Genomic DNA, 19783 nt, shown 5'->3' with positions numbered 1-19783 from the left:
TATAAAACATTCATTAACTATTAGATGGATGCTAGGTTTATTGCTAATGCTTACTTGTTGTTATACAATTTACAATTTAGGCATTAAGCAGCCGCTCTTATCCAGAGCAACTTCCAAGACCGAGATCGGGATATGCAGAACGCTAGTGAATAAACAACACGGTAAATAGTCACATAGTCAAATAGAGTGCAGCGAGAACAATGTAGTGCCTCAACTGCACTAGGATAGAAGGTAAACAACGAACCTAGCATCTGTCTAAACAACATGCTAACTAAATAATATTCTGTACATTTGCAAAAAACAAATCCAAGTAACAAAAAATGAGAACAAGTGACCAAGATATAGATACAGTAAGCTGCATAGTAAACTAGCATCTATAGGACAAAGGTGACAAAGGTTAGGTCTATCCTAGTTATTTTGCAGCATATCCTTACTCTCTTAGCACTCCGGTTCCACTTAATCAAAAAGTTACATCCATATTTTTAAAAATAAGTTTCGATGCTTTTTTAGGCATCACAGGAACAAACGTGTTTCGGCTCTTCTGGCCTTCATCAGCGTTTGGACCGCCTAATGGACCAGTATAGACAGTAACAGTCATTAATACACTGAAATATTACAATACTGGTGACATCTCAGTACACAATCACCATAATATACTGTAAGCTATAATAATAATAATATTAATAATAATGGATTTTATCTATAATGCACTTTACATTTGGGTACATCTCAAAGTGCTAATACTATCCAACATAAAAAAGTATAGATGAACACATAAGATTAGAACATACAAACAATGAAATTGAAAACTGCAAGGCTCACAAATTAACCATGTAAATCCTACATAGCCTCCATTTTCCCTCTACACCTGCCGAGAATAGCCAACCTACAAGCTCAAAACGCATCACATCTGCTATTCTTCGGCCAATGGGCGAATACAATTGTTCCAGGTATGTGATGCATAAAAACTGAATGCTTTAGCTGGGTTCAGAAAGAAAACCTGTCCCAGAACATGTGAGAGTCCTGGGTGCACGGTTCATGGTGTAGCAGCCCAAAATCAGAAATGTATTTCCAACATAAAACATGGCAGACATTGATGCCTTTTATCGAGATGTATAAATATTTGTCCACTAATGTCACGTGAAGTTTGACCAATCAAATACGGATGCTACGTTTGTGATGCCCACCGTTCACCCACAAGGCAATGTGGATAAGATTTCTTCTGCAATGTACTTTTATTCTCTTATTTTCTTTTTTCTTTTTCTTATTTTAAATATTCTGTCTTAATGTCTTAATTCTTAATTTTTTGTGTAAAGCACGTTGAATTGTCTTGTTGAAAATATTCCTTGGCACAAAATGTGAACAATAATCACACACAAAAAAACAAAAATAAATTGATCCAGTGGTTTGTGAGATTAGCTGCAGGCAGATACTCAGACAGACAATGCTCTTCTAGAAGGCCCCCTAGGTGCCATGGTGATAAAGGTGGACATTTAGACACTCATTTCATGAATTTGTAGTGCTGGTCTTGGAGGATCTTTGCAGAGGACTTGGCGTCATAAAACAGCTCGTTAATTTCCTCCACCTGTTCCCTTTCAACCCTATCTTTGCCCTGGACTCGCCCAAGCAGATTGGCTGGGGTCAATAAATACAATGCATACCTGAGGGTGGTCTTGTCGCCAATCTCTCCCAAATGAGTTAGTGCGTCGTCGCTGATATTGATGCCCTCAATCTGAGCACGGATCTTGATGATCTGCTTCATTTCCTGTAGCGGGTACGGCATGGTACGGATAATCATGACTCTGTCCAGTAAGTCCAGGGGGATTCCGTGAGGAGAGCTGATGTCCTCCGTCCCCCTGACGAGGCAGTTGCCCCTGTTGGAGGCAAAGACAACAATTGGGGCAATGGTGCTCTCCAGGGCCCGATGGAGGTAGGTGAAACATTCAATGTCCAACATGTGCACCTCATCCACAAACAGCACACCAGGAACTAACTCAGCCACGCCCTGGTCGATGTAGCGGTTCACCACCTTGTTGATCTCTGCACGCAGCTTGTCTGTGATCTCCGTCTTCTTGGGCTTCATCAGTTGTCCCATCAGGGAGACAATGTCCTGCCCGCCCTGGGGTCTGGCATTGGCAATGTCCAGGTCATGTAGTGTGACGTCTTGGATGATCTCTTTCTTCTTATGGGCGTCACCTTTGGGCAGCGGTACATATTCGTCTGCCTCCAGATCAAATTCTGTGGCAAAGGTGTCACAACGACCTTGTCTCTTAACGGCTCCGCTGTTGGCTTCGATGTAGATGACGTCTCCCACTTCCACGCGCTCCTTTTGCAGACTCTCATAAATGCTGGGATCCAACTTGAGTTGCTTGGTGCCCTTGCTAGTCTTCAGCCCAATGATAACGTGGCTGATGGTTTTTCCATTACCTCCCATGGGATGCTTTGTCTCACTGGGAGCCAGCTCTGTCACCTCCCCCTCATACACCTCCTTTGACTCCTTGATACGCAATCCTATGGCCCTCCTGAAATTCTCCATCAGCACCTCTGTTTTCTTTATCTCTGATGAGTAGACCTCACTGCCTACCATGGGGCAGAATGGGACCTTGTTGCCCAACTCCTGTGCCATCGCCAAAGCAAGGGCAGTCTTTCCTGTGCCTGGAGGCCCAGCAATTAAAACTGCCCTTCCTGCCATCTTCTTTGAGCGGATTAAATCCACAATGATACCACAAGCCTCCCTTGCCTCCGCCTGTCCCACGAGACCAGCTGCTGTCTGCTTAGCATTACCGGCCTCGTCTAACCCAAGTCCTTTCACATGACTGTGTGATGCAATCCGCTGAGTTTTCGTGGTGCTTTTCACCTCCTCGATCTTCATGATGCGTTATACTTGGCAAAGGCACGATAAATGCTAGAGGTTCTGTCTATTGCACTTTGATTTAGCAGCTTAGCTGGCGTGCAAACTCAAAAGAGAAGCACTAGTCCAATATTTATGATAAATATATATAAATATTGAAAACGTTTTAGAAATGAATTGAGCTGAGTTTATTTGAAGAGCTAATCAACATACTCTATGACACATCTTTTATGTGCTATTTACATGAACATTTGATGACGTCACCCCTCCAACATGCTCTGATTGGACAGTAATCTGTGTGTGTGTGTGTGTGTGTGTGTGTGTGTGTGTGTGTGTGTGTGCGTGTGCGTGCGTGCGTGCGTGCGTGCGTGCGTGTGCCTGCGTGTGTGTGTGTCTGTGTGTGTGTGTGCGTGCATGTGTGTGAATGAGTGCGCACACGCGTGCAGGCTAATCTTGCAAACTCCTGGAACAATCAGCACCAATACCTTCCTGTGCTACCAGTAGGCCAAGAAAGTAACCCCCAATATTTTCACATTTGTGAATTCATTCTTTGTTACACACATACAGGTATTTGGGGACATGGCCGTGTCCGCCATTGTCATGGAGGTGCAAACAACAACAGTTATCATCAGCATTTCGTTTGTGAGACGGATCGTATACAGTGATATTCTTTTCTGTACTAGCACAATATTATGGTCACGTATCCAGTGAAGGGACCTGCAACAACCACCATCCACCAATGAAGACAGAAATAATATATTCATTACATACTGTGTATAATATTCATTTTTCACAAAAAGGAGTCAAAAAAGGAGCCACATACACACACTTCCCCTTTTGCATAGAGCGTGACATCACTGCAGCTACAAGAGTCATCTCAGATCCAGCATCTCCCCGCCCTTCCATATATGGGCAAGACTCACGCCATCAACATGATGTCAGAGATCCACAGAGAAGCCATGCCATTATTACAGCTTTAATTTTTTATTTGTCGAATCTACATGGATGGATGTATTCGTTTATAACTGAAGAATCTACCAGGCAGACACCATATTTTAATTAAAGAAAACTAACAGACTTTCGCACACTGTCACTCCACATGATGTCAGCACACAGCCCGTTCACCACAACTCCATATATTAACGCCACTTGTTGACATCTTAACCTTGTGCCCTTTCAGGATTTTTACTGAAGCAAATCAGTTTTGGGAAAAGGATGCTTATGTTGTCTTTAATGTATTAATTCATAATGTATACACATACATCAGTGGTTTCCCATCATCTGCATGACAATCTTTATTGAAATCTCAGGAGACACATTTTCAATGGAGCCAAATTAAGTAAAAGCAGGGAACAAAACTTTACATGAACAACTTTTGGCAAAACAATTACATGTGAAAACATATATTGTTTATTGGTGACTTAGTGATTTAGCATCTGAAAAATATAATTTCGGTGGAAATTGTGGAATAAATTGTGTGATTAAAAGTTTGAAGAGCTCCAGTGACCACTGTACTTGTCATAAATACTCACAAAATGTCTTAAATGAAAGCTCAGTGTGTCCCCTTAAAAATGATACCAAACACAATAAATATAAAACTTTAAAAGCTTTGACATAATGGAACTCTGTTTTCCCATCTTAGGTTTGGGGTCTAAAAACATATTGTGAAACACAATACTCTGTGGGTAACATGAAAGGAAGTTAAACTGAATGTTACATGGAATATGGAGTTATGGAATTCTTTAAAACAGTTCATGTGTTTTTAACCACCCCCACAACTGAGACTATAGAGCAGATATTAAAATCAATCAAAACCAATCAATCTTAGTTGAGGCTACGCTGTGTGGTGCACAGGGAAGACCACAGACCTTTCCTATCCTCCGACTGAGTATGACATATTAAGAGCAAAATGGCTGTAAAATCGCCTCTAGCAAGGACAAGATGCATGGACTGGCATATCCTGCATGACATGCCTCCAAACAAATAGACTCAAGTCCGGCCACCCATACAACAAGGCGGTACAAGAGATGCTCAATTCTATCCCTGAGGACCTGTCTACAAACGCATGACTGGCGGCATCCTCCTAGAAGCAGGAGTGGGAGTCGTCGGGGCCCACACGTTGCCACTACTACATCTGGAACCCCGGGAGACGAAGATCTGCCACACCGGCAATGGACCGGTCCCTGCTGAACCATTGCTGCGTACTGGGGTCTGCTGCTTCAAAACATCTAAGAAGAAGAAGTGGGACCTGGCAGACAGTGCAGTCTGCGAGTGCGAGGAGCTTGAGCAGACTGACCACATAATAATCACCACCTGTCCCCTGTGTAGACCACCGTAGGAGGCCGGCCTCTTTGATGTGGGACGGTGAGGCTGAGACAAGCTGGACATCTGATGATGGCACACGAAAGAAGAAGCCACAGAGGCCATCATTCTTCATACACTGGGTCTCGTGTGTAAGTGTAAGAAGACACTGGATTTATCTTCTAATCACCAAAGCCTCTCTATACCCTTCATCTGATGTGATCATAAATTATGCAACGTGGGTAGAAGATTGAATCTTCTACCCAAGTACATTCAACTAAAGGCTGTCACTGGGAGAAGGTCATCTATTCTAGATGTAATTGTACAGCTTCTCCACCAGGTGTCAGCATGGTATAGGCCCTGAGCATCTGTTCACCATTTCTTCATTGCTCATGGAAAAGACCATCCTGGAAACTATAGTTATTTCATTTCTATTGCTAATAGGATACCATATCCATATCACTTTTCGTGATTACGTTATTTACGTTATCCCAGTATTTGGGATAGTGTTTCCTTTGTTAAGTCCTGACTGTTTTCTGATTATATTATATATATATTATTAGATATCATCAATTAGTGTACAAGTGGAAGCAAATGGACCTGTAAGGGTCCATTTGGTTACATTTGTTCACTCTCAGAGTTACAGACCTGTAAGGGCCCATTTTGAACGCCACAAACACACAAAACAGAAGAGCTATATGAGATATAATTACATTTTATGTACATTTTACAGCAGTGGTTCTCAAAGTGGGGGTCCGTAGGGGTTCCAGGGGGTCCCCAGTCAGATTAATTATTATAGCATCAAAATCAGTTTAACACTTAACACCTATTTTATACTATTCGAAAATAGCTGTGAGCTTGTAATCAGTAGATCAGCTATTTTCAAATAATTTGGGAGATTCTTGACAAATTTTGAATACTTTTGAAAAGGTTTAGCTTCTTCTCTTATGGGGGTCCCTGGCACAAAATCCTTTCAAATGGGGGTCTGTGGGCTAATATGTATGAATTTGGGGGTCCATGACATGAAAATGTTTGAGAACCACCTTACATCATATGAAGTGAGGTGACTGACTGTTTCAGTATGGTGGAATACCATTACTCTTTTGTTCTTTCAAGCTCTCGTAGGACTAACACTAAAACCTGTGAACATGCTTTACAAAAGAAATGTTCACTATCTCTTGTTTATCACATCGGTTTAAATGGACACAGTGTCGTGAATCTACCAGAGGCAGGAATAATAATTTGGAAAACACAATTCCTTTTGGAAAAAATGAAATGAAATAAAATAAAATGTTTTTTTTTTGTTTTCTCCTATTCATTTCAGATTAAAAACATATTTGCTTACTCTGAATATTTGACTAGGTACATTAGGTGTATACCTAAAGTTCTAATCCTGGATATTTAATGATACAGACAGATGGCTCTGACATTGTCATGCTTGGTGTTTGTTTCATAAAACATTTAGATGTTTTTTAGGATGATGTGCTATTAAAAAATGGATGCTATTCATGGTTTATAATCAGTCTTATAAATACTTTTTGACACCAATCACAGAGAGATGCTGTATAGCTACAAGTATAGATTCATCCTTTGAAGGTAACCAGCTCAGTGGCCTTACAGTTAGAGTGTCTGCCCTGAGTTTGGGAGGTTGGAGTTTTATCCCCAGCTGGGACATACCCAATTCTTCTTTTTGGCGCTCAGCTCCAATAGTTGGGGTAAATCCCTGCGACAGACTAGGTGTTCTTTCAAGCTGCCTCACCCTACAGAAACAGGAGATAGGCTCTTTTTGTAACTGTATAGAATATGCTCTCTAGAATGGTGCACTTTGAGAATTAAGGAGAAGATAAAAACATCCGCACACTGTTTTTAAGCTCCAAAAAACGTACTTTTATTACTGCCGCAATGTTTCAACCCTTTTAGGTCTTCATCAGGCAAATATATATATCATATATTTATTTGCCTGGTGACGACCTGATGAAGGCTTTTAGGTCTTCATCAGGCAAATATATATCATGTATTTGCCTGATGAAGACCTAAAAGGGTTGAAACGTTGCGTTTCAATTCTGCCTGGTCTATGTTACTCACAGTAACTGTGAAATATGGTTTCCAAAGTTACCTACAAGTTACCTATAATATTTCAGCATCAGGTCCGAAGCTTACTATGCTATGTAAAATGATCAGTGTTATCATGTAATCTGGTAGGCCTACATATAATGAGACACTTTGGAAAACATGGGTGATTGTAGTGCAGAGAAATGTTAAGGGGGAAAATATTAGACGTATTAAAATATTAGAATAGTGATAATAATGCTCTAACCCTCTGAATTTAAGTGAATGATTTGTGTGACTTAATATTTTCTAGAGGTAAGAACATGTTTAAGCAGGTACAGTAGCTTCCAGTAGCCTAGTAGCCAACCTGTAACAAAACACACACACACACACACACACACACACACACACACACACACACACAGACACAGACACCCACCCACCCACACACACACACACACACACACACACACACACACACACACACACACACACACACACACACACACACACGCACACACACACGCACACACACACGCACACACGCACACACACACACGCACACACGCGCACACACACACACACACGCACGCACACGCACACGCACACACGCACACACACACACACGCACGCACACGCACACGCACACGCATGTATGCCATTGTGCATGACATGGTGTGAATTTGCCACGTTTGAAAATCATAGCCCTCTGTGTTCTACAGCAGTATTAGCCCAATTGGAGATCTCAGGTCTTCATACTTTATAGCCTATATAGCAGGGGTCTTCAACGTGTTTCAGTCCAAGGACCCCTTAGCTGAGAGACAGATGAAGCAGAGACCCCCGCTACATATTGTGTAAAATTGTCTTGCAGATAGAGTTCAAAGATAGCTTCATAGACTTGTTTGACAGCACTTCTGTAGCTTAGTGTTAATGTGCAAATCCTCAATACTTGTACTTGGTCTGCTCTTTTTCCCCCTCGACCTCTTTGCCGATCTTCCCCTCAGAATAGTGATACTAGGGTTCAAGTGGTTAATGTAAAAGAATAAAATTAGAGACAGTTCCTATCGCACAAAGATTTGGCGGACCCCCTGTAGTAACTCTGAGGACTCCCTAGGCCTATGGTCCAGGACCCCCTGTTGAGGACCCCTGCCCTATAGGCCTACTTGGCCTACCGACACAAGCCAATTCCTCCCGGTGTAAAAGTATCAATATGGCAATGTATAGAAATACACTGTTACAAGTACAAATCCAGAATTCAATATTTATTTGAGTAAAAGTACAAAAGTATTGGTATCAAAATAAGTACCAAAAGTAGAAAGTAGGCTATGCAGAATGTCCCAGTTCACAAGTTTTAAAATGTATAAAAAATATTTTGAAAATAGCAGATCTACAAGCTCACAATGTGTTGCATTGTGAGGCATTGTGAGCTATAGTAGATTGGCTATTTTCAAATGGCCGAGATGTATATATATATAGGGCTGAAGTGGGTAATGTATGTTTTGTGATAACAATCCAAATCTACAAAGTAGCCTAACCACCAGTTCAAATAATTGTATTGGAGTAAAAAGTACAATATTTGCCTCTGAGATGTAGTAGTGGAGTAGAAGTAGGCCTAAAGGACAATTGGAAATACTCCGGTTAAGTAAAAATACCTCAAAATTGTACTTAAGTAGCCTACTGTACTTGAGTAAATGTACCTTACTTTACACCACTGTGCGTCCGTGTCTAATCAATATCAAGCCATTGCTCTGGTCTTTAGTTGTGTAACCAGTGTTTCGCTGAAGAGGTCGCCGGCGGACTTCTGAAAGAGTTTGTGTGAAGCTGGATCTTTTCGTTGTGTTTCATTCAATGAAATCTAACACTGCTCTCCAAGCTCAAGCCCCTTCGGAAACAGTAGGTTATAGCCTAATAAATAAATAAATACAAATATTGACCCAGGAGAGGAATTAAAACAACACTCTTCTTTTAGCCTATTGATGCGGCTGAAGCAGGACAAATACCTTTATGATCAAATGTTGCCAATAGCTAAACCAATTCCAATAGAAGATTTATTAAAGGATTAACCATTGTATGTAGGCTACAGTTGGGGGGAGAAAAATGAAATAAAAAGAAAACCGTTTAGGCTATATCACCAATTAATGGAATGTAGTCAATGGCCGGAACTAATTTAGGCTTTATTTGAATAAAGTTGTATCCTACATAAATTGCTATGAATGCAAAATAATAAATAATAAAACATACAAGAGCCTAATTCATTTGATCAAACGCGTTTTAAGCTCACACAGATTTAAAATAAGCACCAGACTACTGGCTACTACTGTCTGTGTGGCCCATACTTTACAATCGTTTTTAATTAATTAAATCATGCGCACCATCAAAACCAGATTGATAGCCTATTATCCGGGCGCATTTCATTTCATTTGTTCTGCGGTGTATAGACTTGTGCTTTAAGTCATAGATGCTTATGAACACGTATCTATCATTAGTCCAAAGCGTGGTATATGCTAATATATTACAAACTTGTAACATTTTTCATATTCCTAAACTGTTGTGTGGCGAGAGAAAGTTGCCTCTAACGATGTCACCCATGTGGTGGAAGAAGTACTCACATTTTGTACTCAAGTAAAAGTAGCAATAGCACAATGTAGAAATACTCTGTTGCAAGTAAAAGTACCAGTATTCATAATGTACTCGAGTAAAAGTACAAAAGTATTGGCATAAAAATATACTGGTATTAGGTATTAAAGGTATTAAAAGTAAAAGTACTCATTATGCACAATGTCCCATTTCACAAGTTTCCAATTTTATAAAATCCTTTGAAAATAGCAGATCTATAAGCTCACAAGTTTCTCAAAGGGATGCTTTGTGAGCTATTTTCAAATAGCCAAAGTATATATAGGTCTGAAGTGGTTAATGTATGTTTTACAAAGTAACTAGTAACTCAAGTTTTAAAATAATTGTAGTGCAACAAATATTTGCCTCTGTGATGTAGCTATTGGAGTAGAAGTAAAAGTATTGAAAACTGGAAATACTCCAGTAAAGTAAAACAAATACCTCAAAATTGTACCTAAGTACATTACTTGAGTATAGACTACATGTACTTAGTTACTTTCCATCACTGATGTCACCTGATTGGGATTGAAAAAAAAATCTCCCCACCCCCACAGAACAGGAGACCGCCCACCAGAGACAGTCAACCCCAGACCCCTCTTATAGATTTAAAAAGAGAGGCTGCATTCTCAGACTGACACTTATATTCAACACTGCCACCTTAAAGCAGATTACTACTTTTGCTGCTGCCTGTGTGTCAATACTGTGGTTGATCACTTTGCCTTCTCCATCATCATGCTTAGGATGCTGAAACACCACCTACACCCGGGCATTATTCTATTGCTTGTATGGCTTTGTCATCTCATGGAAGATCAAAAAGTTCAAGGTAAGCTCTTGATCATCATTTTTTGGGGGGGCAATCTTCGCATTTTTGCAAAACTTCGACTGTTTGTCATCTATTCTACAGGGTGGCTGGGTTGTGGGTGATACGGATTACATACTGGGAACCGTTTCTGTGATCAAACTTTTTCCAAGTTTCCATGATTCCTCCAACAGATCAAACTCCCCCAGACAGACAGTGCGTGCGTTAAGTGTCCATAACAGGTGCCATATGGGACACTTTAAATTAAAGTGATAGGTTATAGGATGGCAAGTTTTGCAGCCCTGGCGAATTAAGTGCACAAGACCTGAGCCTCCAGATCCAGTTGAAAGCAACGGCTTTCGATATACTTATATATTCGAGAATTTCATTTGCAGTGCAAATCTATTACTTTTTGAATGGCTTTAACCTATAATAACAACCCAACAGATGATGATCAGCACATACATTATAGGCTGGATAAGTTTATGGGGCATGCTTCTAAATAGCATTCTGACTTCAATTGTCTGAACATAATTATTTTTCGTAGGCTATTTGCTTAAAAAATGTAATGAAAATAAATACAATTCTTATAAATGTATTTATAAAATAAATACAAAATAGGGGGAAATAGGGGTTATTTGCTTTAAAAAATGACAGTCTCCGTCATTTTGTGCTTGTATTGATTACACAGGGTCAATTATGTTCTCAAAATCCGTACGCCCCCCCCCCCATAATAACTCAATTCATGATCACTTAGGTCTGTCTGGTGGTCGTCACGTCTGTATTAATGCTGTTATCTGAGCCCACTTTGCCCTATGCATTCCATGGTAATAATAAGTTCTTCGTAGTATTTTATTATATAGCCTACATTTTCATCAACGTTGGCTTTGGTTGGCACTAAAATTATTGTCTAGTAGGCTAGTAGCAGTGTTGCCATATTTTGTGAGAGAAATAAGCAACAGGGTCTATGAAAACAAGCCCAAAAGAAGCGAGCCCTTCGCCCTTTAATTATCAAACATAGGCTATACATTGGCCGTTTGAAAATAGCCGATCTACAAGCTCACAACGCGTTGCGATGCAACGCATTGTGAGCTTGTAGATCTGCTATCAACAACAACACAAAAAAAAGAAGAAAAAAAAAGAAGAATGTGGAATATTTTTTGAAGCATTTTAACAACACAAATGTTGTATGGGGGTCCCCTGGCACAACATATTTTCAGATGGAGATCTGTGGACAACAAATACATATTAATTAACCTTGACTTGAAAATGTTTGGGAACTATACTGGTTTCAACAACATTTAGGAAACAAGCCCATAATGAGCAACTACACTTTAGAAACAATTAAGTCAAAAAGAAAAACGCAACCCGCAAACTACCAATATTTACAAGCAATTTGACAGAAACACAAGCCCAAAGTCGCTTATAATAAGCGGACCTGGCAACACTGGATGTGGGTTTAGCAGCTCTATCACCTAAAGACAGCGCGTGTCTGATAGGCTGTTATTTAACACTGTCTAGACACTCCACTTTCTGCGCAGTGATAATGAGGCCAGGAGAATAAAAGACAAATAATATCTAATATCCCCCCAACATATTCTCACATTTGGTTCTTTCTAGGCATTGTAAGGTCAGTCACTCACTGACTGCGCACGGAAGACACGCGATGGGCAAGTGTTATAACAGTCTCGGAGAAACAAATCAGACAAAAATAATAGCGGGTAGGGTGAAAAGGAATACCAGAACGTTCGCCCCAAAACACAGTCACCCCGGTGCAAATCCGGCGGTATTCACCTTGTATTCTAAACGTAACCTCAGTAAACTATGCCTAAACGGAAACCTAACCTCATTCCAAAATGTAACCTCAGTAAACTATGCCTAAACCTAGCCTTATTCCTAAAGTAAACATAACGGTTGAGGTTATGAGGTTACGTTTAGGAATAGGTTATAGGTTTAGGCTAAAACGTAACCTCCGTAAAACGGTGGCAAAACCTAACCTTATTCCTAAACTTAACCTCAGTCAAACTATGCCTACCCCTAAACTTATTTCTAACCTTATCCCTCAGTAAAAAACAAATACAAGAACCGCTGGTCCGCGAAATAAATGAGGTTGAGCGTGTTTTGGGGCGAGTCTTCCAGTCACCGTTGAAAAGCAGGGGAGGGGGTGAGCGTCTCAGATAATGCAGGCTGCACGTGTACGCGTCTGGGTCAGCGTTTCCAGACGTTATAAATACGACAGTGTTTTTTTTTTTCCTCGTTTTTTTTTCTTTCTAACAGCTGGCAACTGCTGGTTGCAGCAGGGGAAGAACGGAAGATGCCAGGTTCTCTACATGCCTGGCATGAGCAGAGAGGAGTGCTGTCGAAGTGGACGACTGGGGACGTCCTGGACCGAGGAGGATGTCCCCAACAGTACGCTGTTCAGGTGGATGATCTTCAATGGTGGAGCCCCCAACTGCATACCTTGCAAAGGTGGAGGTGCACTCAGTCCCCCCCCCCCCATTTCAACATAAACACACTTAGCTATGCTTTATAGTCATAGTGTACCTCTTCATTATTATGGCACATTTAAATTGCAAGTTTTACCACTTTATGGGTAACTGGAGTCCATCAGGGCTCAATACTAGTGTATTTTCTGTTTTGTGTTATTGTGGGGAAAGCTTTCGCTGAAAATAGACGATCGACAAGCTCACAGTACGACGCAACGTGTCGCACTGTGAGCTTGTCGATCTGCTATCTTCAGTGAAAGCTTTCCCCACAATACGGATGCTGGGGTGTAAGTGGTTACATGACAAAATTAGCCTATGTTCTGTTTTTGCTGCATCAAAGTGCACATCCAAAATCTTTATTTAGCATCACGTAAAAGTAAAACTCAAACTCAAACTCAAATGCCTTTTATTTTTTAGAAACCTGCGACAATGTTGACTGTGGACCCGGAAAGAGATGCAAGATGAACAGACGGAGTAAACCCCGCTGTGTGTGCGCACCAGACTGCTCCAACATCACATGGAGAGGACCAGTCTGCGGCTCTGATGGGAAGACCTACAAGGACGAGTGTGCTTTGTTGAAGTCCAAATGTAAAGCACATCCGGACCTGGATGTTCAGTATCAGGGGAAATGCAAGAGTAAGTCAATCCTACTTGAATGCTTGACTCCAGTGGTAATTTACAAATACAACCAAAAGGACCGTTGTGGGTCCATTTGGTTCAATTTGTAGGCTGCACTTCTTGGAGTTACAGACCTGTAAGAGACCATTTGGTTCCATTTGTACAGTTAAATTAACATGGAGGATTTTACTGTTTTGCTGGCTCATTTGTTAGACATATTTGAGTGTCTTGAATCCAGTGCCCTTCACTTGTAAATTCTAATGGAGCCTAATTTAGCTGAAGTTTACATCTCGGATCATGTTAACAAACACTCCCCATTTGTCTTTCTTGGCTTGGCAGAAACATGCCGTGATGTCTTGTGCCCTGGCAGCTCCACGTGCGTCGTGGACCAGACAAATAACGCGTATTGTGTGACGTGTAATCGGATTTGCCCCGAGGTGACGTCGACTGAGCAGTACCTGTGTGGAAACGATGGGATCATCTATGCCAGCGCCTGTCACCTGAGAAGGGCTACCTGCATTCTTGGCAGATCCATCGGAGTAGCATATGAAGGAAAATGCATCAGTAAGTCTGCAACAAGAGCTTCAGCATGAGACTGTATTCCCTGAGTGTCGCCTCCTTTATTGGAGATGGTTTGAGAGCATATTCCTCTTGGCCAACTTTGCAGTTATTCAAAGTCCACTTTTTTTTCTCCAACATTCCTCTAGGAAGGGGGTCTGAGAGTGTTCTGTAGTTTTTGTTCATGTTTGCTCAAGACATGATGGACATCTTATTGTTTCCTGATGTTGGCAGCACTCATACACGTGCACATTTGTGCAAGCACGCGCACATACACGCAAGGAGAGAGGAATGGAGAGCTGAAGACAAGGAGCTGCAGGGTGAAGGAGACATGCAGTCAGCCAATATCTGAGTTAGATGGATGATTATAGTAGCAAATCTAAACATGTGCAGCATTAGTCATTGTGACACCAGGCATTGCCAAGTATATGATATAATGCCTTTTTCACACTGTAAGGCCTAACCCTTATAAAACACGATGCAGCGTTTTATTGCAAGCTCAGTCCTCCAAGGTACACCGCAAGCGTACATTTAGCAGCCCATAAAACAGTTTGTGGCGATCCGTCTAATCAGAGGTTTCCCCCTGTGATGAATTGTCTCGTTCTGCTCCTAGAGGCCAAGTCGTGTGAGGACATTCAGTGCAGTGCAGGGAAGAAGTGCCTGTGGGATGCCAGGATGAGTCGGGGACGCTGCTCAGTGTGCGACGAGACCTGTCCGGAGGGTCGGACAGATGAGGCGGTGTGTGCCAGTGACAACACCACATACTCCAGTGAATGTGCCATGAAGCAGGCCGCATGCTCTTTGGGGGTGCTGTTGGAAGTCAAACACTCTGGATCTTGCAACTGTAAGTAAAATGACAAAAAAAAAAGAGAAAATAAGAGAAACCACCCCCCACCCCACCACCACCCACATCCCTGCTACCAAGCAAAAGACAATATTCTGCGTTGTTTCCCCAACTCAACCTCCTCTCCAAGAACCCCCCCTTCAACCCCTCCACCCCAACCTCATGCAAACTCCCACCCCGCCCACACCAAGCACAGCTTAAGCAAGCAGAAAGGACATGAGAGTGGAAGAACTTGCATGATGTTGTCTTTGTTGCTGGCTTTTGTTGACTCTTTTTTTTAATCAGCAATTCTTCTGCAAAACAAAATAACAGAACAGTGAATAAACGAGCATACATCTATATATATTAAAAAAAAGACTTAGTCGACGGACTCTATTTTGGGAGTCTGGGAGACACTAACTTCATCAAACTAACACAAATAATAAAGGAGACTAACTTTTGTTTGCAGTGGAACAATCGTGATATTTAAAACTTTAGTCAAGTTTATGACCATGCTAGTGACCTGCCTGAGCAGGTTGCCTTAAGTTTCATGCAGTTTTTTTCTTTTTCTGTTTTTTGTCAATAGTGTTTTTTATGATAGTGGTCATATCTTTACAGCTTGTAAATTCCATGGTCACATTGCTAATTTCATAGAAATGGTGTATTTATGTTTTTGTTTATGTTTTTATTTTTGTTTTGTTTTTGCTTTTGGCTGTAATCAATCAATTCAAAATGCACTGCCTCTTGTGACATACACCGCACTGCCAACATGTCAGTAAGAACAGAGTACATTTGCCTATACTCATATAATGTGCATAAGGTGATTGTAACTTTGGTACCATTATAGAGATGATGGATTTGGAAGTTGATATTCATGCAGACTACCTATTTCTATAACAGTGTGAGCCGTTCAATTGCTCACAAAGCTGGGGGCAACCCATCAAATTGATCAGTAGCTTCAAGGAGTTATCAAATTTACATTCCAAGTTGGTATGACTATCTGATGAATCTCTAGATTTCCATTGTGAACTCATCGTTGTTTTATTTTCTTTCTGACTGAGTACCTTAATGTGACGTGCCTTAAGGTATATATATAATTGAATCCAAGGGACCAACTTTATGATCACCTCATGAGTCAAATATAAATGGCATTTTACAGTATGCAGGATAAGCATAAGGAGCTTGTAGAACAACATTCTTACTTCTCATCTCATCATTAGAAAAAAGTAACATCTATCAGCTGACTTTTGTTGTTTGTGCTGTTTCTAGTGATTGTGTTGTCTATCTGAATATGTATCAAAAATAACGAATCCTTTTGGATTGATGAGGGACTGCCTGTTTTATTTTGTCGTTTTTTGTATTGTCACTCTCGCTATTGCTTGTGTGCTTTTTTTTCATGTCCAATGTAAAAACAAATCTGTAAAAAGAAAAGAAAATACCTCAGTACTGTGTTGATGACCTCTGACCTGCTTGCTAAGGTCAGACTGTGACACAGAGAGCCGTCCCACCTAGTAGCAGCAACTGTATGTTTGAGTCAGAAACAAAAGCTAATAATCATAATTATACAGTATTATAGTAATAATAATAAGGAAAGAAGCAAATCCTGAACCACAAGAGCACTTTTGTGTGTTATGAGTGTCTGCTTTCAGGCCCAAAAGAAACCTGAGCCATTGGACCCGTCCCCCGTCCCCTTTCCAATCCCACCATCACCCTTATCCCCACCACCACCCCAAAACCACTCCACCCCCACCCTCCCTTCCATCTCTCTGCTTTTTTCTCTTGTCGCAGCCCTGACTTGCTAGATCATGTAAATGGGAGTTGTATAATTGGGGATCGCCACACTAAATTGCAGACTGCCAACAATACTTCCCACGCACACGTAACAACATGTACACACACATAGATGAAGAAAAAGAGAAAAAGAAAAGGGAGGCTGTGTACTGGAGGCTTTGCAATGGGAGTTTTTTCTTCTTCTTCTTTATGCTGCAAAAACATTCAGTGATAATAACCTCAGCTGTTGTGGTCCATATTCATACAACAGCTGCCATGTATTCTCCCATATAGCCATTACAGAAGACCAGGAGGAAGATGAGGAATATGAGGACTCAGACTACCGTACATGACATTTGACCATTTATCTTCTATACTGGATGGATAGGCCACCATCACTATAGCGGAACAGCCCTAGGGCAAGGAATCATGTCCATACTGTACATTATGTGTATGCTTATTTATTTTTTAAAGAAAAAAGGAAGTATACATATAGTTCAGTCTGCTAGATGTTTATTTATACTGTGTTTTGTGTTTTATAATTTATACATTTACAATGTCAGGCTTACTATCTACCATGATATATTGTGTTACCACTCATTTCCCCTCCCTTTTTGTTGTTGTCGTCCCTTTTCCTTTCTTTTTTTATGATGAAGAAATATATTTGTCCAAAGAGAAGCAGTGTTATTTATTTGTCATATTACCGTGTAAGTATCCTCTGCAAGCTGTAAATGGCATTCCCTGAGCTGTAAAAATCTGCTTGTTGCTGTCAAATCTTTATCACAAATGTTTATGTCACACATACGTAAGATGCATGTTTAGGCTGTGTGTTTATTTATTGGGAATATATCAATCATTTTATGTACAGAAGTGTTTCTGGTTTGTTTACAACTCATAATAACTGACCAAAGGGATTCTCTCAATGGTTCTGCAAAGGCGCAATGTACACAGTGAAATCTTCAGCGTTAATTTAACTCTTAAGTGAAGAGATGGAACCAAATAATGGACCCATAAGGGTCCATTTGGTTCCATTTGTACACTGTTAAACTGACACTGAGGGTTTTACAGTGTAGATGGTGCAACACGGTGGTAATGGAACAAGAGAATGAAGAGCCATTTGTGTGTGTGTGTGTGTGTGTGTGTGTGTGTGTGCGTGTGCGTGTGCGTGTGCGTGTGCGTGTGCGTGTGCGTGTGTGTGTGTGTGTGTGTGTGTGTGTGTGTCTGTCTGTTGTTGTTTACTCTTCAAGACTCTTAAGTCCTGCAGCTTTGTTTCCCTATGGAAATGTCATAGATGTCAACCCTCGACATTATTCACTATCATTGTTTTTTTTATTCTCCACAGTAGTTCAGAGACGATTTATGGATAATACTTGATTTTTTGATTTTTTGATTTTTTTAAAATATATGTGCCATTAACATTTGTGTGCTGTGTTCTCGCCAATGTTTTTCTCCATATTGCTCTCGCGGAGCTAAAATAGGATAACATACCGCAGTACTTAACATTATATCAAACTTTATCGTTTTGCTTATTTCACACTTTTTTTCCTCAGAATGCATATTTTTTTTATTTTGAAACATCACAAGAAAAATACAAAATTCAGTTATGAATATATAGTTTTGTATTTTTTATGTAAATGTCATATGTACATACAAAGTTTGACGGTATTTGTACAGATATGAAGAGTGAAACAATAAACATTTTTTCCGTATTATTTTGCCTTTATTGACTACACCACATTATTGAGTTATAAGACATGACATAGGCCCACATACATAATAGAACAGTAAGTAGTTCATAGATTCTGTCCAACACTGGACTGTTCCATTATGATATTTTGGTTTTCAAACAGGCTAACATACAATAAGAGTCACTAATGACAGACTACGCTTTAAGTGACTGGGATCTGTTAAAATGGTAAAACCAAATTGAGCAGAATCATTTCTAATGAGAAGCGAAGAGTCTTGGCCTTACAGTTAAACATGAACTATGCGGTTGATATTAAATATTATGTATAGGCTGTATATATATATATATATATATATATATATATATATATATATATATATATATATATATATATATATATATATATATATATATATATATATATATATATATATATATATATATATATGTGTATGTTATATAATATATTATATATATTATATATATTGTGTATTATTATATTTACATGAGATAACTACTCTAGAGATGTAATTACATGTTCATAAAAGAACAGCCAATGACAAGGAAGAATGCATCCTTAATGCACATTGTTATTTGGCTTCAAGCACAGCTGTGGTCAATTTAACCCACTGAGAGTCCACAGATACCTCAAAGGGAATTTCACCAAATGATTGCATATCTAGAAAGTCTACGAATCTGGGTTTTATATACATTGATACATCCTTTTGTTGCTATCATAACGTGGAAGCTGTGTGTCTCCAACATGTCAAGATACATTTCCATTCTATAATATTTAAACAGGTGTACAGTAGGTGTAGACATGTAGGCACACCCTGCCCTGCATATTATTTAAAGTAAAGAAATGCAGAAGGAAACAAAGAATCGGAATTTCTAAATGTCTGACTTTAAACCAACAAATAACAAACACCCAAAGAGCAAAACTGCATTTAAAAAGCACTCTTTGGATTACTGACAACAATGACTGTATATTATTATCCAGTGGTGGAAAGTAACTAAGTACATTTACTTACTATACTTAAGTACAGTTTTGAGGTACTTTTACTTTACTGGAGTATTTCCAATTTGTTATGCTTTCACTTTTACTAAACTACATCCCAGAGTCAAATATTGTACTTTTTACAATTATTATTATTACAATTATTAGAAAACTTTAGTTACTAGTTAATTTGCAGATATACATTATTATATTATAAAATATACATTACCC

At 39.8% G+C, this 19783-nt stretch overlaps 2 protein-coding genes across 3 annotated transcripts; one reads left to right on the top strand and one right to left on the bottom strand.

The window, feature by feature from the left end:
- Positions 1–1501: 1501 nt before the first annotated feature.
- LOC308088663 (ruvB-like 1) lies at positions 1502–2872 on the bottom strand (the record flags this gene model as incomplete). Its single annotated transcript, XM_080433213.1, has 1 exon — positions 1502–2872. The coding sequence occupies one exon, from the start codon at positions 2870–2872 to the stop codon at positions 1502–1504; it is 1371 nt and encodes a 456-aa protein (XP_080289339.1).
- A 7594-nt stretch (positions 2873–10466) lies between these two features.
- On the top strand, positions 10467–18577 carry fsta (follistatin a). Of its 2 annotated transcripts, none has more exons than XM_080434197.1 (6): positions 10467–10637; positions 12891–13082; positions 13517–13735; positions 14057–14281; positions 14889–15119; positions 17163–18577. In XM_080434197.1, exons 1-6 carry the CDS (start codon positions 10547–10549, stop codon positions 17219–17221), a joined length of 1017 nt encoding a protein of 338 aa, XP_080290323.1. In that variant the 5' UTR covers positions 10467–10546; the 3' UTR covers positions 17222–18577. The 2 variants fall into 2 exon arrangements, with proteins under 2 accessions (XP_080290323.1, XP_080290322.1); XM_080434196.1 differs by having other exon boundaries at positions 12891–13088.
- The last annotated feature ends 1206 nt before the right edge of the window (positions 18578–19783 follow it).

This window comes from Gymnoscopelus braueri, assembly GCF_963280865.1.
Source record: "Gymnoscopelus braueri genome assembly, chromosome: 7".
Classification (NCBI taxonomy): domain Eukaryota; kingdom Metazoa; phylum Chordata; class Actinopteri; order Myctophiformes; family Myctophidae; genus Gymnoscopelus; species Gymnoscopelus braueri.
The sequence above is the reverse complement of the archived record's forward strand: the minus strand, read 5'-3'. Positions and strand labels throughout refer to the sequence as shown.

What these genes read in the sequence shown, in the direction of transcription:
- fsta (XM_080434196.1), top strand. Translation starts at nt 10,547, where the DNA reads ATGCTTAGGATGCTGAAACACCACCTACACCCGGGCATTATTCTATTG. An exon ending in GTATCAGGGGAAATGCAAGA is followed by an intron (nt 13,736 to 14,056) that starts GTAAGTCAATCC and finishes TTGGCTTGGCAG; the next exon opens with AAACATGCCGTGATGTCTTG. An exon ending in ATATGAAGGAAAATGCATCA is followed by an intron (nt 14,282 to 14,888) that starts GTAAGTCTGCAA and finishes TTCTGCTCCTAG; the next exon opens with AGGCCAAGTCGTGTGAGGAC.